Source organism: Pimephales promelas, chromosome 24 (assembly GCF_988280905.1).
Source record: "Pimephales promelas chromosome 24, fPimPro1.hap1.1, whole genome shotgun sequence".
Lineage (NCBI taxonomy): Eukaryota > Metazoa > Chordata > Actinopteri > Cypriniformes > Leuciscidae > Pimephales > Pimephales promelas.
In genome coordinates, this window is record NC_142792.1 from 12,834,301 (window position 1) to 12,858,036 (window position 23,736).

Below are 23,736 nucleotides of genomic sequence, written 5' to 3' on the forward strand. Positions count from 1 at the left end.
TGATTTCGGAAGGATCAATGATGCTGAAAATTCAGCTTTGCCATCCCAGGAATAAATTACATTTTAAAATATACAAATATATTAAGCACATTTTACAATTGCTTCATATTTTTAGTTTTTACTATTTTTTTATCAAATAAACTCAGCCCTGTAGAGCCCGAGACTTTCAAAAATCATTCCGACCCCAAAATTTTGAATGATAGTGTATATGTATATATACAATCATTGAAATTTCTTCATAATAAATGTGAATTTCATAAGGCAGGAGTTTAAATTGCAATCAAAGACCACGTTTTTTTTTTTTTTTTTTTTTTTTTGCAGCGTTCTCATAAGTCTCCACAGTCCATGGAAACAGCCCTACTGCATGTTCACGGTAACGATAACAATCACAGGATGACATTCTGAAAAGCACTCCATAATTTTCACACCCTTTTGAGCAGAACACTGATTCATATCTATGAATCATAAATAGACTCGAGACACTGTGTATCCTGTGATGTACAAATCTGTGCCCCAAGGAGCTACAAGTGGTGAACTATATCTGTTATCATCAAATAAATAGCTCGTTAAAATGAAAATTCGTCATCATTAACTCACCCTGATGTCGTTCCAAACCTCACACAATGTAAGTTCATAGAGACCAGAGGCCCCAAATAGCACAAAATGACGATTTTAAGGATGAGTAAATAAATGATTACTTTAATTTTGGGTGAACCGTTCTTTATAGTTGTCTCGTTTGTCAGCAGGAATGAATATGGCACCATCTGTAAGCAGATAGCATCAAATCATACAATTCCCTGCTCTAACCCTCCATTATACAACCGTCTCTTTCTGCCCCATATAAACACAGCTGTCAAAGCCCAAATGAGAACAACAAAAAGTGACAGAGGAAATGAGGGCAATTTGTGTTCTATATAGCATCACTTGACAGGAAATTCAGATCAAGAAATCTTCATAACCTTGGGCTGTGAAGAAGGATGTTCTGAAAATATCTCCAGCTGATGTGATAGTAGTAGCTCCGCGTGATATAAACATTCAGCCGGCATTCATTGTTTTTTTTTTTTTCAAAAATCCCGTGGTGGGAATAAGCCCCATGCTGGTCTGTTTAACCAGGGCGGATGACTCTTCCATGCTTCACGCGGAAGGTGGGTGTTCTCTCAGTGGTACACAAAAATAGATTAAAAGGATTGTGTAAGCGCGTAAGTAACCACGGAAACAAGGAACAGCAAGGTGGAGCAGAGGCCATCCTCAAGGTTAGGAGTCTTAGAGCCTGCCGTGCCTGAATTAAATGTCAAATAATCCGTTAATGAGAATTGGTTAATGAGCCCGAAGTTTACAAGTGACAGTAATTCACCAGAATTGTGCTGGATTATGGGCATTAGGGATGTTTGGGGTCACTGCTGCATTACAGAGAACCGAATTTAACATGTGCAAGAGAGTCAAACTCCAGAGGTGGGTGTAATTTGACAACCAGTGACTGTGCCACTTAAAAACCACATTGGAGTTCTGTGATTTTTTGTTCACGCTTATTAGCTGTAAGGTCGTGTACTGCTAAAAAAAAATCACTTTTAACAGAACCAGTAGCTTTTTTTTTGCATTCTTTTCTTCAGGAAAAGCTGAGCAAAGTATTGATGACTCATCCTGCACACACAAATTGTTGTCCAATCATATGCCCCTCCCCTTTATACCCTTAGGGGCCGTTCACACAGAACTCGCTTTTCTATTCGCTTGATGAAGGGCGAGCCATGTCCAAAGCTTGGTGCTGATGTAACCGTCATATAGTGACAACTGCCGATCTCAATACTTCCAGCTTGGACTGCAATGTGTAGGGTATTTGTGTAAAGGCAATCTGATTGGCTGACAATTAAGCTGATGCTAGAAAAGTTGAACATTTTCGACTTTTGCTGCAAGCAACGTCAATACACAATGGAACTTAAAATTCAGATTGGCAATACATGGCGTCACCCATTCAAAGTAAATGAGAAGCATTACAGTAGTTGTAGGAAATTGTGGCTGACTATTGTTACAAATTTAAAACTAGCTAGGTTTGATGTTGTGGTGAAACAGAAGGAGTGACAAAAAGGTATTGGGATATTGATTATATTCATTGATTGCTGATTGGATGGATGGAGGCAAATCTGAATGTCAGCAGCCAAGTCTTACTTAAAGGGATACTCCACTTTTTTTGGAAATAGACTCATTTTACCACTCCCCCAGAGTTAAACATTTGAGTTTTACCGTTTTCGAATCCATTCAGCCGATTTTCTGATATTTAGAAGAATATCAGCAACCAGACAGTTTTTGGTCTCATTGACTTCCATAGTATATTTTTTTCCTACTATGGAAGTCAATGAGACCAGAAACTGTCCGGTTACTGATATTCCTCTAAATATCAAAAAAAATCGGCTGAATGGACTCAAAAACGGTAAAACTCTACTGTTTAACTCTTGGGGAGTTGTAAAATTAGCCTACAGTATTTCAAATAAAGTGGAGTATCCCTTTAAAGCAGTTAAGGGCTGCTGGATGGTGATTGTTAATGGACGCACACGCTTGGGTTGTTATTCAATGCATTGTCGACACACAAGTCAATATCCTTAGATGTAGATTTATCCAACAAGAATCCAACAAACAGTCAATAAATCCACAGTTCTTCACCAGTACAGATTTCATACTGCACAGAATGGCATAGCATAGCGTAGTGTAGCGTGTAGAGTATGAATGAAGAGTCATGGATTCACTAAGTCTGAACGCTATGCACACATTCTTATGAATGGTTTCTAAAGCCCACAACCTACAACCTCCTCCAATCTAAATCACCAGCCAGCGCCAGCAAGTCTGCAGTTTAAATTGATTCCTGACACCTTTACAGCATAACCGATACTTCAGGTGCCACATGAAGATAAATGCATGCACACACAAACACACACACAGATGCTGTCCTGACATTAAAACCCAGAAATGAGTGATTCTGAAATTTATATGTATTCCTGCATGTTTGAGTTTTATACTGTTGTATCAAGTCTAGGATTGTTAGTCATAGAGAGAGAGAGAGAGAGAGAGGGGGGGGGGGGGGGTTATTGTGGGGGAGTGCATGATTGTAGGCAATTTTGAAGTCAAAAAACACAAGAATAGATCAAAATGTAATCAATACATAATTATACTCCGCAAGCTGTCTCTCACACACAATCTCTAACACTCACACATTTGCACTTGACAACTTCAAAAAATCATAATAATCAGTAATTGCTGGTCTTAAAATCATTTTGTGCTCACCCTGCTGTGCTAACCATGAATATTTTGTAAATATCAAACATCATTTTTACCTGAATGTTGTTTGCATTTCTTATTTAATCGAAGGCGAAGTCGTTCAACACTGACATGCAACCACTATGCAGTCACATGACAATCACACAAGCTGAGCACATAAACAAAACATTACCCACATTTTACCAATTACTTTATTCGTGATGGCATAAACAAATCCTCCACACAGACATGCAAAGATTGCACAAGTACGATTTGCATCACAGCTTTTGGATAAGAGGTATAATCAATGTAACTATATATACAGTAATATGTATAATCAGTGATCAAATAGATTTTCTAACATCTCTAAGTTTGCAAATGAAATCATGTTGTTATTTTTAAGTATTTTACAGGTTTTTTTTAGGTAACTGAAATTGTATTGTAAAATATGGATTTAGTCAGTTAAACCTCATCTGGCAATTGGATATTTCTTATGATGCGCAAATGTAATAATCATTTAGCAGGATTGTGTGTTAATTAAGTTCTGATTTTATGGTTTGTGATATGGAACACTAAAGCAAAATGGATTTTTTTGTATTTGACTCAATTCAAACTCTGGCTTCACTGGGGCTTAAAAGCAATAAAATGTAGTCCTCGATAAGAAAGCAAAACAGAAATGAATCCAGCAATGTTATGTTTCGGGTGCAGGTGTGTTTTATTAGACATTTTAGGCATCACCACAGTCTATATAGATTACGCACAAATCATGTCAGTCACACAATCAAAGCTATTCTTGATGTGTAAAGTTGAGTCTGGTTGAAGTCAAATTAAACGGTTTATTTCCCTCCACAAGAAAGGCAGTAAAGGGCAATTTTCCAGTGGCCAGATCCAGAATAAAATTACCTGCTTCAGAGGTTCTGCTATTAGGAAAGTGCCTGAAATCGCTGAGGGTTTTGAGGTGGTCCTGTCACACTGGGGTAAGTACTAATGCCCTTAAATTCTGATGGAGGGCATATTTCATCAAAATAACTGCCGTTCAGAGAGAGATATTCCTGACATGTGTGCCCACAGTCTTATTTAATTGTGCTTCCACTGAAGGAAAGGTCAGTGGATCAGAACAATAGCTGAGAGCCCACTAAACCAAATCAAACCAAGTGAGGAAATTGGCCTTTACGGAGACAAAAGACAGGAGATAGCCGCAGACAGAAGAGAGTGTGAGAAGAAAAGACAAATAAATAGAACAGAACAGGAAATACTTAAATGAGTGACTGGTAGAAAATATAGTGCTGCTTTAAATTAAGCACTATCAACTTGGATGTTTAATTCATTTCAACTTAAATTACATTAAAACTACTTAAAAATGAGTTGGATCTTGTACAACTTATTAAGTTAAAGCAATGTAAAAACACATGTTGTCATAACTTATTGATCATATGATTTTTTTTTGTTATTTTTTGTATTCATTTTATATCATTTAAAATATTTTCTTTATGAATAAAAAGTTACTGACTTGACTTTTACTCGTATTTTAAGCCTAGTGCCCCCTGGTGGTGATAATATTAGTACACTTCTTATGGGAGCAAGTTCATGCAGCATAAACCTGGCGATCACAAAGATAAACCGTGTCTCACCTCAGTCATATAATAATTCTTCCTTCTCCACACCAACTCCCATGGTCCCTAGCACATCTTCAAATAATCTCAAATAAACCTGGCATTCCACGTGGATTTAGTTTCAAGTTCAAGCTGTAATGCCACAGGAAATTCCCACTGAAGAGAACACTAAAACGTTACATTCAGTTCTCTGCGCAGTGAACACGGTCTAGTTGCATGGCAACAGGTTCTATATTGCACAACAAAACTTGGAAAGGTATAAAAGCAGCACTGCATGCACAATGAACTGTATAAACAGAGGATCAGCTGCATAGTACAGCTAATCCAATGCTGAATCAGAGCAAAGCTCTTTCATTCAGAGGTCTGATCAAATTCATGACACAGGAATAAATTAACTCATTTACATTATGTAAGACTCTTTTTAAGAGGTTGAATAGAGTTCCCAAAGGACAATAAATGCCGACTTGAAGGTAAAGTGTTTTATGTTTTAATGTTAAAATATATATTGGTAATCCCAAAACAATATGCAAAGACTGTAGCTACTTCCGAAATCGTATACTCTCTTGAGTAGGTACTTGTTTTGAATAAGTAATTAATTGTTCTAGGATGAATGTGTTTAGTATTACATCCGCCATGTTATCATGGTCATGTGACCACGCGTCAGTTGTGTCGCTTCACCTCTATGCCTGTGGCCTCATGGCATTGTAAAGTGTCCATTTAATGTTTTTTTTAGTCTTTTACTGTGAATTCAGACACTTCTTTTGTCACATACTACTTTCCATAATTGACATAAAGCTGAAATAATATAAAATACAAATGTAAGTTAAAGTACTAAATGACTAAAAAAGTAATTCAACATGTGAAGAAATATACTAAATACAAAAATGACAAATCACAACTTAAACTAAATTTAAAATATCTAAAAAAAAGCTAAATGCACAAATAGTATATAAATAATGCTTTAATAGGTAAAAATCACAATAGTCTTCCTGCTAACAATGTCAGATTTTAATTCTATTTATGACCCTATTGAAAACAGAAATCTTAAACCAGCTTTTTGGGGTTATTGTCTCCCAGGCTGTTCTGGTTAAGCTGATGTAATGGTCAGACTGGGGGACCAGCTGGCTAACCAGCTAAACCAGCTGAACACCATCTTAGATCTGCAAATCACCTTAAAAAAATGTGACTCATATTGATTTAACTATGAGTTTATGCTGATCAAATAACATTACAGCAGGCCTATATGCATGATTGTGCTTATTGTTTAATATTTCAATGATTTTTTGATTGAAAAATTAATTAAAAGTGCTTGCACACATGTTTTTTTTTAATTGTATATATTGGAAAGCATGTGAGCTGGATACATGTGCACACTGAGCTCTTCTTATCAAGACATGTTTATCTGTCAACCACAGAAGGAGCTCTAGAGGTGAACTCAGTCTAAGAGATGTCAATTCCCAAACAAACACGGAAATCTCAAGTGGCCCCTGCCGCCCTGCAAAGCATCACTGGATAATGTGCCTAAGAGGTGCTGGAGCTGACGGGGAAGGACATGGATCAGAAAGCAGTGCTGGAGGATAATTAACTTCTCCGTGAGCGATCGATGCAAACATGCCTCTGAAAGATCTTGAGACTGCGAAAGCAGAAACTGAAGGGGTGTTGTTAGAATTTGCTACATTGCTTGAGCACCCACAGGTGTGCCTACGCCCGCCTGTCTATGAGAAAGGTATGTTAAAGTGTTTAATCCACAGTGGTGCGTAAACATGACAAGAGGTTTAAGCCAATTATTTCCCCTCATAAGGAGTGGTCCCATTGGAAGCAGATCAGCCTAGCAGCCTATGGTATCTCATAGAGAGGGGAAGGGTGGGAGATTGACTCTAGGTCAGTTGATTCTTTCTTAAGCTCTTCTTCCTTTGGTTACTACTACAGTATAGAAGCCCATTTTCACCAAAGATTTTGGTGATCATCAAAATGATGAGATACTCAGTCATACATATGAGATGAAAGTTGACATTTACACAAACAAGTCAAAATTGAGTATTAGAATCATAATATCACTTATAAAACGGTGAGTTCGAATCCTTGATTCTGATTGGTCAAGAGCTGTGCTTTATTCACGATAAAACACGGCTATGACCGCTTCACCCGGTTCTATTAATCACCGCGCAACACTGCGGTTCTATGGTGTTTTTATTTGAGCTTTCATTCATTTTACACATTAGAACGTTGTTGCTGTTCACGCTCAGGGACTATTTTTTCTAGCGGAAGGAAGACTTTTAGTGATTTTACTTCAAAAAAGTTGCACTAATACATTGTTTGTTTGTTTTTTACTTTAATATTGGCAACCGTTTTATAAAAGCAATAAACCCAGACAGCAAACTGACATTGAATCAACGTGGAAACGACATCTCTCATGACATCGAAACAACGTTGATCTGGCATTGTTTTGCTCATCGAATTAACGCTGAACCAACGTCAGACGCGGCATTCTTCAAAGCTAAATGAAAATGGAAAATTGGTTTGCTTTCCTAACGTTGAAACAACGTTGATTTCAAGTTGATTTTCCGTTAGTTTTGAAGAATGACGCATCTGACGTTGGATTGACGTTAATTCGATGAGCAAAACAATGTCAGATCAACGTTGAGAAAGATTCCATCTGGTCCTGCTGCCTTCCTCATCCTCAACCTCCCTAGCTCTCTTCTCACCTGGTTAGCAGTAAAAGACAATTCAGTAGTTGGATGCTCAGAGCTATGGTTAGCAATAGTGGGAGGAATGGAATATGAAGGAGTAGATGTGCTGGAGATGTAAAAAGGCTCTGAACCTTGTGTCAGTGATGGTAATTTACTCGTTAGGAGTGTCTAGACAGATGCATGGTCAAATCTATTAAAGAAGATATTCAGATCATTCAGCCACTGATGGGCCACCTCAATTTGAGGAGTGGTGACTTTATACCCAGAGATGGTATTCAGGGTCCTCCAGACCCTTCTGACATCATTATTTTGCAGCTGATCCTCCATTTTCCTCTTATAGCTGCATTTACCCTCCCTGATCCTCTTCCTCAACTCCCTCTGCACAATTTTCAGTTCCTCTTTATTACCTGACCGGAAGATCCTCTTCTTCTCCTTCAATAGTACCTTTATATCAGGAGTAATCCACGGCTTGTTATTGGAAAAACACCGTATGGTTTGACTGGGTACAGCATTTTGCACACAAAAGTTAATATAATCCGTAATGCAGGGTGTCAAACTATTGATATCCTCCCTAACTTTTAAGTCATAAAAATGATTTACCAACGTATGATTTCTCTTCTTATGTAGTTGAAATGGTCTATAGGCTTACTGAGATCAGTTTTACAGAACATCCTGTAGGAATTTTCAGATTTTCAGTCAAATGTGCTGATAAAGTGTTTCATTTGTATGGAAATAATATAGACAAGTTGGAATGAAGTATGACATTGCAAATAATTTTGCTGGGTTTTTTTTGTTTTGTTTTTTAAGAGAAATTATGCAGGGACTCCCAAATGAAAAGACAGAAAGCTACATGTAAATTCACTTCTGGCATGTGGAAACAGTCGACTGATTAATATATCAGTATTTTTTTTTAAAATGGGGTTTAGTGAAGAGTCAATTGTGTATACAGACAGGACAGGAAAAAAAAAAAACAGAGCAAGAAAGAGCCTTGATATCCTAAGGGCATTACAGACGTGTGTCACTCTTGTCACCCTCGGCAGTGTAGGTCGACAGGAGTGGATGTTCTCTCACGTTCTCTCACTTAAGCTTGGCAGAAAAGCTTGGCAGATGGCACTTGAGTTGATTGCAGTGATCAATCCCAGCAGTTATAGTGCTACATTGACTCCTGGCAGCATCAATACATGCGAGTGAATCTTGTGAAACCTGTCAAAAACATGTACAGGTCACTGTATAGAAAAGAGGATGATTTTCCTGCTATCGTGTCAGGGGAGAAATACTTAAGCTCATGCTCAATGCAGACGATATTTTGCTACTGTATATGTTTCTGACCCTGGCAGGTCTATACCTTGCCTCCTTTGAACAATTTAGCCTTTCTCATTTTTAGTTTAGAGAGAAAATTGGTCTAAAATAAATCAAAAGCTCTTGTACTTTTTGCCTTGTCGCAGCTTTTCATTCCTGGCACGTTTCATCAATGGCATTAGATTATTTAGGCATTTTATTTCCCCCAAATTTGAATTTGAATTTAAATTTTCACCCCTTAATGAAAAAGATTTCCTTTGATATGGATAGATGGGCTCCACTTCTAACGACAATAGAAAAGTCAATGTAATTAAAATGAGTTGTCTGCCCAAAATGAATTATTTATCACAGTCTCCCCCAATTCAAATACCACTTTCCTATTTGAAACAAGTTGACAGAATATGTAAGGCTTTTATTTGGAATAGCAAGCGACTTTGGATGCTTTCTAATAAGTTACAAAGACCTGCTGAGAAAGGAAGTCTAGGACTGCCTAATGTTTTGTTGTGTTTTTATGCTTTCGATCTTAGACACCAGTCTCATTTGTCTCTTTCTCCTGAATAATCTCTCCCTTGGTATGCGATTTCAATACTGCAGAGTCTGTCCATTAAACTGATTGGAGAGGTGAAAAACATCTTAATATTTCACACCTGCATGCTGTTACGAAATGCACCCTGAATAGTGAGTTTATTGAAGAGTACACAGAGTCCAAAGGGTGATCTTCAGGGAGACACAGAGGAATGGAAGATGATGACAGAGAGATCGCTGGAGACCAGGATGTGTAGTGAGAAGGATGGTGACTAGGGTGATCTGTGACAGATCTTGGAACGAGGCTGTTGTTTAGTAGATTTAGTAGACCCTTTTGACCCCACAGATACTCAAACTGATAGCAAGCATGCAGGTCAATGAGTTCTCAAGCTGAATTCTACATCATGAAGCAGCAGATCATGTGTAATGGCATGCTAGCAGCGTTTGCACACCTTGGACTGCATAAGCTAATGTTCTCAGTTTAACCTCCCTCTCAGCAGCCAGAGTTATCCTGTCCTGGAAATGCTGTCTAAGCCCTCGCTCTGCTGTGTGCGAGAGCTCTTAATTCCCTCAAGCTAAACACATTGTGATCCCTCTCTCTCTCTCTCTCTCTCTCTCTCTCTCTCTCTCTCTCTCTCTCTCTCTCTCTCTCTCTCTCTGAGCAGCCCTGACTTAACTAGCCAGAGAAATCTGTTGTGTTTTGCACTGTGGCTACCTGCTGTTCCCTGTGGTGCAGGTTTTAGCCCCCCGCACGGGACAGTCATGTGGCGAAGGACAGGACCAGCCACCGCAGGAAGTGACAGCAGGATCCCCTGAGCTCGAAAACAAAGGATAACCACCACCAAACAACGGTGAGGAAATACAAAGGGAATCTAAGTGTGTGTGTGTGTGTTTGGTTTAGTGTGTGATTGCATTGTTTACACCTCACAGGACATTGACAACTGTTGCTTTCTTGTTATGACTGCAGTGAAAGCACTTTACCAGCATGCCGTAGCTGCCTGGGTTTTGTAAACTGTCTTGTTTACATCAGTTTTTGTGATTAAGTGAATGTTTGATGCAAAGAAAAGTGTACTTTATTCCAGCTGTAGTGATAGACAGATGTATAGATGTTCAGTGACCTCTAGATCAGCCTCAAAGCAATCTGATTACTGAAGCATCCAGTCAGCATAGCTTGGGCCTGATCTTATAAACATGACAGGAATACAGATAAATGGTTTTGTGACTTTGTGACTTTGACGAGAACATCGCATTTGTCTCCGTCCTTTATTTATTTTATTTTATTTTTTAAAGTGACCTGTATCAGAAAGTCTGTTATTTTTCAGGTTTACTGACTGCCATGCTTCATGCTAATCGTCTCGCTATGCTTGAGTCCATTCCCAATGCTACTCTAATGAGTCTGATGGTCTCATTTAAGGAGACAGCATGAATCATTATGCTTCTAAACATGCTGGTCACTGAACCGGCATGTTTAGAAGTCGCCGGACTCTCTATGTATTGTTTATTGGTGATTTTCCCCATATTTACCTAGAAAACAATGTTAATCATTGAGAACATTGGGAACATTGGGAATTTTGAAACAGTTTTCACAACTTTAGAGTTTGAAAAAGGTAGACACCAGCTTACTTGAACTTCTAAAATGTTCTTTATATTGTACTTTATTTCGAAAATATACTTTATAGGCTATTTGTACTCTATGGTATTATTTATTTCTTCTATTTAAATCAATTTTACTTTTCAAGACTTACATCTTTTATCATAATATGGTGATATACTATTGATTGCTTAATAAATTTTTATTCTCTGTTTACTCTCTGATTTGATTAAAAAAATACAGTTAAAACAGTAAAACTACACACATACATATCCATATTGTACATTCTTAAAGGGATAGTTCACCCAAAAAATCTGTCATTATTTACTCACCCTCAAGTTGCTCCAAACCTTCATTCTGCTGAACACAAAAGAAGATGTTTTGAAGAATGTCTGTCAGTAATCAAAAAGTTGATTGACTCCATTGACTAAATTTCATATATTTATTTCTGATGGAAGTCAATGAGGCCCATCAACTCTTTGGTTAATTTGAATTATTGGGTGAACTGTCCCTTCAAATAATATTTAAGAATAATAACACTTTTACAATCCCTGTCTCATCTCTGCAGATAAGTGCTCTCAAACGTAAGATTAGACTAATCAAATCAAAACAACACAATTCAGTGGCATTGCTAATTTTACATACTTCTGCTAAAACTCATTTGGCAAAGTGGTCTCCAAACTCAAATTCAGACGTGCGGAAACATGCATAATAAATAGCAAGCTGACGTGTACAGCAAGAATATTAAACCATATTGTGCTGTAATCCCATAATCTTAGTTGTGGCAGAGACCTACTTCCTGTTTCGCATTAATTACTCGATTTAATCCCTAATCACATGCAATCCACACAGTCATCCTGTATCCAAACAATCATTTATAACATCTGGCATGGCTGCACAATAAGGGGGAGTTCACACGACTAGCAAGACCTGTTGACTCAGGATTCATTTATGACATATTTTAATCAGGTTGTTCCCCTGAAACATAATGTAATAATTAATAGACTCTTTAAACAAGCCTGGTCACATTTAAACTACTAAATTATAAATTACATTTTGCTTAAATGTGCTCTCAGTCTTATTAAGGACTTGGCTGGAGAGCTGATAAGCTGTGGATAATAAATCTGATCAATTCTAATGAAGAAATTCATCCAATGCCACACAGACATTAAACTTCCCACATAAATGTACAATTAAAATGTGTGCAAGTATTTGATTCTGTACATAACTAATTATTTTAATGTCTTTGCAATAGATAAAGAATAATAGCATAATAAACAATACACAGTAGATACATTGTTATGATATAATATTATAGGTTAATATACAGTATTTATAGGCTAAAATCAGTCTATTGAATTTTGAAATTGGATAAAAGGGTCTGCTAATGTAACGTAACAAGGGTCCAGAATCCTGGAAAAAAGTTTCAAGGTTCAATAAAAGTAAGCTTTGAACAACCCAAACCAATTCTTACCACAACCAACCAGTACCAGGGCTTTAAAACTTACCACAACTGAACAGTATTGTACACACTGTGTGTCATCATAACTTATGTCCCAGTGGTATTATCCACCGCCAGTTCAACCACAATAAGCCTGCTCAACTGAGGTTCACCTTAGGAAAGATCAGAATAAAATCACCCCATGTTGTCCTGAGCATTATTTATTTATTTTTTATTTTATTTGAATTTTATTTTGATTATTTGAATTGATTTTAACATTACAATGTACAGTCTGAATAACCGTCATTACAATCTTACTGATTAAAGGCAAGTGATAGTGATGATGTCCCCTAGTGGTCATGTGATGAATGGAAATAATGTAAGCCTTATGCATGGAACAATAACAACAAATAAATGTTTGGATTAGTTTCGTCCTGCGTGGCCATGCAGGAAAAACTTAAATGGGAAACAAGAGTTCTTAGGCAGCTTTGCAGGTATTATGTGAGGATTTGGAAAAAAAAAAGCTTTCATACGGAGTTGCGTCGAGGTGAAAGGTGGAGGATCAGAAGAGCGGCCTGGAGGTCAGGTAACCGACATCACCGAAGCTGGCAGGCTGGTGGCTTTACACTGGCTAAAGTCTTAATAAGAGGTTTCAAGTACGCTGAGGTGAAGCCTAAACACGACTAAAGCCCAAACAGAAGTAAACAAACACTGTATTGGTGAGAGAGACTGATAATTTATTTAGCAGTTTGATTTGACTCACTTGAGTAACTCGACTGATGAATTTCAGTTGGTGGCGCGACAGTATAAATATGCTTTGTTAATCTTCTGATTTAATTGACCTTTGGGTTGAATAAGAAAGTCTGCTCTTTGTGACAGGTAACATGAGCACTCCAAATCCTTCAGAGCAATTGACTGTCAGGGATTGGCATTTCTTTTACAGCTGGGACAAGGAGACGTGAGCCCAGGGGAATATCAACTATGTTGATGCCATGGAGATTGTTCCTCAGCCAGATGGCCCTGAGCATTTTCTATCACATTGCAAAAGGTAAATAGCTCTCTGAAATCAGGATCTGCAACGAACGACAGAGGCTAATTTTCACCAATCACTGCTCTGTGATATAGTGAATATTAACATATGTGCCAGAAATGGTTATGAGGCTATTGGAAATGATAATGATGCTCTGAATGACTCATTTGTAGTATTGAGAGTTCTGATTGTCTCAACCTGTTGAAATGAAAAGACACAAGTGAAATTCATTTTAACATCTTAATAGTTTTTTTTTTTCTTGACAGAAATAAGATTAAAGAAAGAGCTAATCGAGTCTCTTGCTTTTAGTAAAATTGATTTTACCGATTTATTTAACATGGCAAATTTCTGGATAGGTTATTTGTTATTTTACATTTTGGAAGGTGAGAGGTAAAAAAAATAATAGGGCTTATGTTCATTACCTGTAAAAAGTTCAGTATAAGACATTTCAGAAGTTGAACAAGTTGTTGAACAATTTCATTTTGAAAATTTATTTCAAATAATATGCACAAAATGAATAATTCACACATGTATTAAGAAAGTAAATACGGTAGTTCTGAGGAAAAAAGTATAAATTGTGAGATGTTAATTCACAATTGTGACATAAAAAAACAACAACAGAATTACGAGAAATAAAGTTGAAATTTAAGTGGAAATTGTCATTTCTTGTCGGAAACTAGTGTCCTCCCCTTAAAGCTTGAATTAAAGTAAATACATCCACATGGCATTGAAATAAAAGTGACTGAAAAGTGAAGTAAAATGTGTTTTATTGATGGATAGAACATCCTGTCCCTGGAGTAATTAGTGTTTGTGCTTGAGAACAACCGTGATGCATGAATATTTGGAAAAATCCAATACTTGTTACAATTATCCCTGCTCTCCCTATTATAAAGATGTTGTGTTATAAATTAGCTGTGCAATCTGTGATTTTATGGATGATTTATGTTGTCCTCATAATCGAATCAATCTCTCTTCTGAACTGCAGCCAGTCTATGCCTTGGTGGTCAAGATATATTTGCCACGGTTAGAGAGAACAGTCCCACTGGAGAGTTCATATCCAACCTCAATATCAACGGAGACCCTGGAGCCAGCAGCATCCGCCTGTGTCTCACTGGAGAAAACTCCGACTGGTTTTATCTTGAAGGCCGAACAATCCGACTCAACACTTCGTTTTCCAAGACCTTGGACCGAGAGGTGATTAACATGAATAGGAGGAAAGCCAGAATAACAGTAGAGCTTTTTATTACTTTAAAACAGCCAGCCAACACATTAAAGACATAGTTTAAAAAGTTTATAATTTATTATTAATATTAGTTATATAACCTTTATTTGATGGGTTTGTCTGTTAAAATACACTTAAAATACATAAATTTCCTTTTAAATGCAAAAATAATTTAAATAAGTTTGTATTTTTTTAATGAAGTGATGTACCAATCAGCTGATCACAATATGTAATTTAAGTGCTTAAATATGACTGAATATTAAAATGCATTATTAGATATGAAGGCAACAAACCAATTAACTATATAGACACAGTCGCTCTTTTTAAGAAATCTCTTAAAGCCGCATTTATTTGATCAACATACAGTAAAACCAGTTATTTTGTGAAATTTAAAATAACAGTTTTAAGTGTAATTTATTTCTGTGATAGCAAAGCTACATTTTCAGCATCAATACTCCACTCTTCAAAGTCACATGATCCTTAAGAAAGATTATTTGAATATAAAGTTTAAAAGTAGGCATTCATTTAAAAATGGAGATCTTTTGTAACATAAATGTTTCCAATGTAATGCATTTTGAACAGCAGTGTAAATGAAGGTGTACCAATGGAAGAATGATAGTCTGAGGTGAATAATTTTGTAACTGTGAATTAAAGTGATTATATAAATACTAACCTCACTATGTGACCTAATTTTTATTTTCTTTGGTAATTTACAGGTTCTGGGATCAGTGCTGATAGCTGCTTTGACATGTTATGAAGATGGAATAATAAGGGTATGTTGCACTGCGAAAATAATGATACTTAATGATACTGGAGTGCAATTAACCCATACGTTCTTATTTCAGAGTCGGTATCGAATCATGGTGGAGATATTGAATGAGAACGACAACATGCCATATTTCCTTGAAGACACTATTCAACCACGATATATAAGTGAGGTAAACTAATGTTTTGCTCCAGATTTTATTTTTGCGATTAAACTCGTGTTCGGAATGAACTTTTTCAATCATTAAATCTTATAATTCTGACTCTCTTCCCACAGTTGCTGACTGTGAACTCGATGGTGTTCACAGTGAAAGCCAGAGACGGCGATGGAGACACGATCACTTATATGACCGACAAATCTACAGTGAGTGGCACATTCGATAGGGACAAAATCACGGATGAAAGGCTGAATCAAGGGCATCCAAGATGTAGGTGTCTTTGTTTCCGCAGTAGTTTCAGTTTTGATATTTTTAGGTCAAACCGTTCGTGTCTATCAGACATAATGAAGGTCTATGGTCACCACCTCAAAGAGCATGCACAGAGAAGTCCACATTAAACATGATTTAATGACTCGTAAATGTAAGTACACATTGATGGCCTAAGACACTAAACGAGCGGTTTGTGTGAGAAAACAAACAGTATTTATTCGTTTTTACCTCTTGTAACCGAAGTCACGTCCAAGTACGTCCAAGTACTCATGTTTAATTTGGACTTCTCTGTGCATACTCTTTGAGGTGGTGACCATAGACCTCCATTATATGTCTAACAGACAAGAACGGTTTGACCTGAAAATATCAAAATTGAAACTACTGCGGGAACAAAGACACCTACATCTTGGATGCCCTTGAGGTAAGCTAAAACATACCAAAAATTTATTTCAAAGTGAACTATCCCTTTAAAGTAGAAGCCTCATTCTGTCTTCATTGACTATCCCTCATGGATCTTTATTGTGTAACCTTGTCTATCCAGAGAGAAAACCACCTTCTTCCTTTTCACAATCTAAGAACACATTACCAGCACTGTGTGTCTCTCTCATTCAGGCTGATGCCAGCTATTTTAGGATCGATTTGCCCAACAGTGGGATGGTGATCCTGGATAAACCTTTGGACTATGAGACTAAAACCCAGCTGCATGTGGTCATATATGCTGTGGTACGTGAAACACCTAACAGTTCACATATAATGTGCTCAAATGGAACCAGAACGAAGGAAGAACGTTGTCTTGCTGTTGCTGTTTAAATCAACAGGAAATGACCACAAAAGAAAAGTACAGCACAACAGCTACGGTCACCGTGAATGTTCTAGACGGTGATGACCAGTATCCACAGTTTCAGCCGTGTGCACCTGTTTATGAAGATGGAGATCATAATATCTGCACCAACCCTGTGTACAACGTCAACATTACAGAAACAGATGAGGTGTGTGTGTGTGGTGTCAGTGTACAGATTAGAGGTTTTTCAGATCACTATAATATTAGAAAACTGAGCTGAGCCTAATTTTTATGCTCTTTATGATCTAGGATGTTGTGCTTTATTTTTCTCCGGGTCCCATTCATGCTGAAGATGGAGACAAAGACATACTTACCCCTCTGGTCTACACTATTCTGTCAGGTGAGTTTACTTTGGGTTTATCAACTGTTTAACCCTTTAAATCTATATTATAACTTTTAAACGTTACTCAAAATGACTTTATAGGTGATGATAATGGCAGATTTACAATCGACGCGAAAACAGGAGAGATCTCTCTCAGGCAACGTGTGGAAAACAGACTCCTTACCCCTTCATTCAGGCTCCGCATAATGGTACGTAATAACAAAGTGATGGTTGGTTTAACACTCTGATCTGATGGAAGAGCTTCAACTGCATGGCAAAGGATATAATATTGGGGATTTTTCATATGAACATTGCATTCAACATAAATGTGGGTTATGTGACACAATGATGACATCAGTGGTCTCATCATAATTGCCCTTTGCAAACTCCAATAGGCTGCCCAGGTGAATGACCCAAAGAAATATTCGATGGTGACGGCACTGGTGCACGTGGTGTCGGAGAACCAGTTTCCTCCGATCTTCAACAAGACCGTCTACAAAGGGTTTCTAATCGAGAGCTCCAGCCCTGCTACTCTGGTCACTACTTATGGGAACCAAGTCCTAGTGATCCAGACCATCGACAGGGACTTCAGAGATGTAGAGTGAAAACATTTCCTTTATATAGGAAACACTTTAGAAAAATGGTCTGCAGACCCTTATTTAGAGAATTTTCTCTCTTTTACCCCCCTCCCCCACTGTCTTGCAGGGAATAAACCCAAAAATCCGTTACACAATGCAACCCTTGACGGGTAGCAGTAAACTGTATCACATCACTCAGGATGGCATTGTGATTGCAAAGACGGACCGGCTCAGAGCGTTCGACCGACACATCCTAGAGGTGACAGTCGTGATTGTGACTTAATGACTTGCTTGTGCCTCAACCATGTACAAAGCTGCTAGATTTTGCATAGAAATAGCTACAAATGTATGCAAAACAGCAATAACACATGAACTCTGACAGGATTACATTTGTCATTAAATTTTTCACAGGTGATTGCAACAGACGAGGAGTCAGGTGAGGTTGCGCACACTTCAGTGGACATTGAGGTTTTACAAAGGGGACTTCCAGGTAAATTCCCTTAACCATCTGCATGAATTATGTTTTAGCAAAATAAAAATACAATATTGTGATATGGAAACAGCTACAAGGTTTTCTCTAATTCAATTCATGTTTATAAATGCTGATACATTGACACAACTCCTGTAAACTGAAATAGCATAAATCATTATAATTGATCTTTTAAATTGCTTTAAAGTTAAGTTCATGCTAAGTCTTTCATGCATTCTTCTTTGCTATTTGTGTTCATGATTTTAGAAAACCAAACCACAAACTTTACTATGGACATTTCCAAATCATAACTGCAGAAACCTAAAATGCGCCTCTTGACTGTGAAACTACGTTAAATAAAACATTGATTGAACTTATCAAAGGAAAAAAAATATCCATGTTTAATTTAGGGTGCAATTGTTCAGTATGTATCTTTAAAATGCGAAGGGAAATAACATTTAGCCATATGGCTACACCGTACTAAAGAGCGTTAAACCGTATGAATGATAATTCACATAGATCATTAATCTGGTTAATTTGATCATTCATGGTTGATTTTTAAGAGGGATGAATAAGGTGTTAAATTCGATTCATTAGATCACTGCCCTACTTTTGGCAGTCGTTCAAACTAAATGATAAATCACTTAGAGGTGTTACTGTAAGACACAGAACTGTTTTACACAGAAGAACAAGGTTTTGTGAGTAATCATAGATCTTCCCCCTCTCTTGGACAGTTCCCAGAAGTCCATTTGGAGAAGAACGGCTGTTTGCGTTGGATATGAACGCAGGGATGGCCGGTGGCATTGCTGCTTTTGTTCTCATAGTGGCTGTGACAACACTATTTATTTGCCTCTGGCTGGTCAAGAGACGAAGAGAGAGACGGGATCCCGAAGACAGGGGCTCAGTAGCCCTAGGGAAGCACCCAAATGTGGTAAGAGCTTATTTGTTCAATATCAAACACTTTATTTTTGTTTTTACATACCATACACACTTTAGTTGAATGGGTAAAAAGTGAAACCTCCAAATGGTTTCAATCAGTGATTCCACCAAATGTGTTCACAAAATAGTATTTTATGGAGAATTTAGCACTAAACAACAACTGAAATATTATAACAGAAGGTATTGTGGCTGTTTTGTTTAATATAATTAAACAAAACTAATTACATTGTGTTTTAGCATGCAGACAAAACAACAGATGCCTTATGTTTGTGATGCCTTTATCTTTGAGCTACATATAGGTTGCGCTTTTAATTTTAAATGTATCACCTCAAGTGAATGTATAGACCATTTCACAAGATGTAAACAACACTGGTCCAGAAGCACTTCCTGTTTCAGTTTTTTTTAACACTACATAAAAGCTGGGATAAAATACAACCAACAGAACATTTAAAACTGAATCAAAAAGTTAAACAAACATCTTTAAGATGTTTTCTTTACATGTGAAATAAAGAAAACAGTTACAAACTGAAACAGGAAGTGCTTCTGGACCAGTGTTGTTTACATCTTGTGAAATGGTCTATAGGATTTTTATTTTCACATACTGATGTTTCAAACCAGTATTTCTTCTTCAGAATGTGAATGAAAGTACATTGATGGAAACACAACGACTAAAACGAGATGCTACATTTAACAATAAGTTTTAACTGAACTGTAGCATTATGATTTCTCCCATTTCCGTAACTGCGGGTTGCTCATAACTGCTGGTCTAGGATCAGTTTTAGCCGCATATTGATGAGACAGATGTGACTAACGATTCAGTGTGTTTGCGCTCTGGAAAAACATCAAAGGTTTCTGTTTACAACTTGTTTTTGCATCGTTGAGCAATGTAGCCAATCTAAAACATATCTGTTGATTTCTTGAACGCAATGGCCAATCAGACGCGTTTAAGTTAAAATCCACTCCCCACTCAAAACGCTGGAGTTTTTGTCCAGTGCGAGTTCTGCACGCTACTGAATCCTCTCATTATAACAAACAAAGTGAAGACATTATATACACAAGAGATTAGCTGTGCAGTCGCTTTCATTGATTATAACGTAACTTTGTGAGATCAAGATTTACTAAACTGAGAGAGTTTTTTTTAGTGTTTAGATGCCAAAATGAACAGTGGTTTGGTCAAGTAGAAGCTTTAATCACAAAATAATTTAGCGTGAGCATTTATGCTTGTTTGGCGACACGTAACTTGAAACAATTTCCTGGACAACATGGCATCATGGCTTTTGCGTAAACTTACACGACACTTTCAAGTCAAGTGTATGTACACGCCGTTAAATGTCTGAGCGAAACAAAGCAAAATGTAGATCTACATCTGGGGAGCGATATTTTTTTTTTCCTAGGATGGTAGGGGAAGACTCATAAACAGTATTAACCCCAGTGACAGGTACGTTAAGGGACGGGGTTTGGGTAGGTCATAAATTTATATACAGTAATGTAACGTTAAGTCAACAGCATTTATAAACAAAAATTTAAATGCCAAAAATGGAAATACGAATTGGCGTGTCATACATAGGCCATTTCACGAGATCAGTCTGTCCTGGAAATCTACGTGAATGTGTTCTAAATCTCCTTAGCCTTAACCTGGAGTTGGTTCACCCTCTGCCTATGTACATAGACTTACAAACTGTACTTGACCTTACTTGACCTGCTACAGTTCAAGCCAGACTTTTGCACTAAACAAGTAAATGCCCCATTTCAAACGATAACAGCTTAGAGTATAAATATATTGGGTTTTAATTGGAGGTAGACAGTATTATGAACAAAAAAAAAGATGAAACACTTCAGAAATGATATCAATGATGGTCATTCACACAGTCAAACATTACAACCTGCCCTTGTCGCCTTTGCCTCAACGTTCCTCTTTAATTCCTCTTATGTAGAGCTTAAGATGGTTTCAGCAGGTAAGTACCTGACATTAAGTAGCTAGACGTGTTCTGCAGTGTAACTGTCCCTTGTGAAGGTGAGATGTGTTTTCTGAGAAACCGAAAGCCGTATACTCCTGATAGGCTGGTTTAAATGGGATTGTCAGTGTTAGAATTTCTCATAAATGGTACACCATTTAAGCTGGTCGGTATACGAAGCACAGCCCCCTGTGTCTGATGGTTCACTGTGTAATAGGTCTGATATCACGTAGATAGATGTTTCGTATTTGTGTATGTGTATCTGTATTGCATCTTCAAGTTTAATAAACACTGTTGAAAATCTTGTAGTAATTGTTAATTATGTTTATCGATTTAGACTGATTCTGATTCTTGAGAGATGAGACAAAACAAAACTCACACTGTAATTGATATCAAAGATGATCACTAAAATCTTAATTTACTGATTACTTGATCAACATTAATAACATAAGCTTATATTATCACTTATCTACCCATAAAGCACTTAAAAATATTTAAATATTGTCCTATGTCTTCAAGAATCAGTGACACACATACCTGCTCTGTAATCAGCGCTGGACCTCAGCAGTGGATTTGACCTGTGGATATGTTAAGGTTGTTCGAGGAGACCCTAAATGCCCTTTCTCCGTGGTCAACAGGTCAATTCAGGATGTCCCATATCACTCATGGATGCCTCCTACCACAACGAGGCGTTCATCGACTATGAATACTCTAGTGGTTTGTACACCAAAATCGATGACTCGCTCCCTCCGGCGGCCAGGACGTTTGAGTCTGACAGACCTGTGACACAGCAAGACATGCTCCCAATCCTGGTGCTTCCAGAAAAAACACCCGGAAACATGAAATCTTCACCTCTGACCAATGGGAAAGCATTTGCAAAATCAGTCTCTTTTAAAGACAGAGAAGGAATGAAGAAGGAGGACAGTTTGCCAAAAAACGAAGAAGGACAAATTGCGGTTGTATGCAATCAAATAGAGACCAGAGCGGATATTTTGATGCCTGTTGTACAGCAGGAAACTTTCACTTTAGTGGGGAATCCTGCAGAAAATGAGGATTTTTGTTGTCCAAATCCTTCTGTAGGACCTTATGGCAATACTAATGATGAGGATGATGAAGATGACAATGATCCATACAAAAACATGGCCTCTGTTATTTACAGCAGCAATGATGAAGACACGGCAGACGAAGAGCCAAATGATTTAAGGCACTATTACAAACATGGGCGAAACCCGTTTACAATAGACCACATGAAGGCAATCGGTTTGCAGACGGAGGACTCGGATGAATCACATGCCTGACTCATTTTATTTCAACTATTTGAACAAGTTGTTTTCATTTAAAAAAAGCCAAACCTATGAACAAGGTTCCGAAGGGAATATATCAAGAAACAGCGTTCAGAAGGACATAAATATTTGTGTTCAAACTCTAGAAAAATAAGCATGTCTGATGAAGGCTTTGGAGTTGACTGAAATGTTATTGTTTTAAAGGGTTTACTTTTTGAGTTGGTTGAGCACAATTTTTGTTTTTATTTAATGTTTTCTTCATAATGGAGTTGTAAAGAAATACTGTGCACGTCATCCTTAGTTAAAGCTTCAGTCTGTAACTTTTTGAGTTAAAAATGATCCAAAACTCAAGTCTCGGCTAGAAGGTTATATTGCGTGTGGATGTTGTAGGCCTTCACTCGATATAATTAAAAATATTAATTTGATGGCGAATCCAGAAAGGTTCAAAAACGACAATCATCAGTGACAACTGGTAAATATCTGAAGGGCTTTAAATGTAGTCACGCAATGCTGATGTTGCTAACATTAACAACGTGAGAACAAAGTATAATTTGATCAGCCCGTTTTACTGCAATGCTTTTTTTTTCCCTGTCAGAACAAATGTGGATTTTTCTTACTTGTTCAGATGACATTTTCCGGTGAACATTCTTACGTTGGTCATACTTCCAAAAAGTAGATTATGTGATTCTGAATTACAGTGTCCACACCTGCGCGGTGATTCTCACACATTCTCCTCAAAACGTTGCATTTATCCGCGCTGTGCCGTGCCGAGACACAACCCATGTAAAGTTGATAATTCCGCGAATAACTGCAATTGCAGATTTTGAACAGAGATGGCGACAAAGACAAAAACTACGGACTGCAGCTTTAAGAATAAGTTAAAATTAAGTTTTGATGTCTGTCTTTTTCGTCCACCTCTAATGTATTTTAAATTAAAATTCTGAATGGTTTCAACCCCTGAAACTAGATGAAAATTATGTGTTTTGAATAAATGTAGTAGAATTTTGATTACTCATGTCTGCTGTCAACAGTTATGTTAAATATTTAAATACAAAAGGTTGAACTCGCTGTAAAATTGTTGCTACAGTTAATTTTAACATCTTAAAATAGGTTGAGATAACTTACTTATCTAAACTTAACTTAATATTTTAAGTCAAGCATGAACACATACCTTTTTTTTAAGTTGAAACAACACATTTTTTCTTTTTCTAATGATTAATTTTGAGTTTTGGTAATCACAATATATTTTTTACAGTGTTTAGTATTTAATTAATAAAAACAAGGTGAAGAACAGGATTTTCTGTGCCAAAACGGATGCACTGCCATGTTTGACTTAGCCCAAAGCTAAATCTTGTTAAATATTCAGCTGCAACATGTTGCAATTGCTGTTGGAAGTATGATATATGATGGAGTAGATGACATTTAGGTGCTTCAGGACTATTGGAGATCCTGTGAATGGCAAATGGTACAAAAATATTTTACTTTTGGAAAAGATCTTG

The 23,736-nt window shown here is 37.2% G+C and overlaps 1 protein-coding gene across 1 annotated transcript; it reads left to right on the plus strand.

Annotated features, from left to right (window-relative positions):
• Window positions 1-10,022: 10,022 nt before the first annotated feature.
• On the plus strand, window positions 10,023-23,314 carry cdhr5-rs (cadherin-related family member 5, related sequence). Its single transcript, XM_039667592.2, has 15 exons — window positions 10,023-10,224; window positions 13,349-13,453; window positions 14,421-14,629; window positions 15,374-15,430; window positions 15,503-15,595; window positions 15,700-15,786; window positions 16,463-16,573; window positions 16,669-16,839; window positions 16,941-17,031; window positions 17,116-17,222; window positions 17,409-17,609; window positions 17,719-17,850; window positions 18,003-18,081; window positions 18,795-18,991; window positions 21,593-23,314. Exons 2-15 carry the CDS (start codon window positions 13,387-13,389, stop codon window positions 22,250-22,252), a joined length of 2,262 nt encoding a protein of 753 aa, XP_039523526.2. The 5' UTR covers window positions 10,023-10,224; window positions 13,349-13,386; the 3' UTR covers window positions 22,253-23,314.
• Window positions 23,315-23,736: the final 422 nt, after the last annotated feature.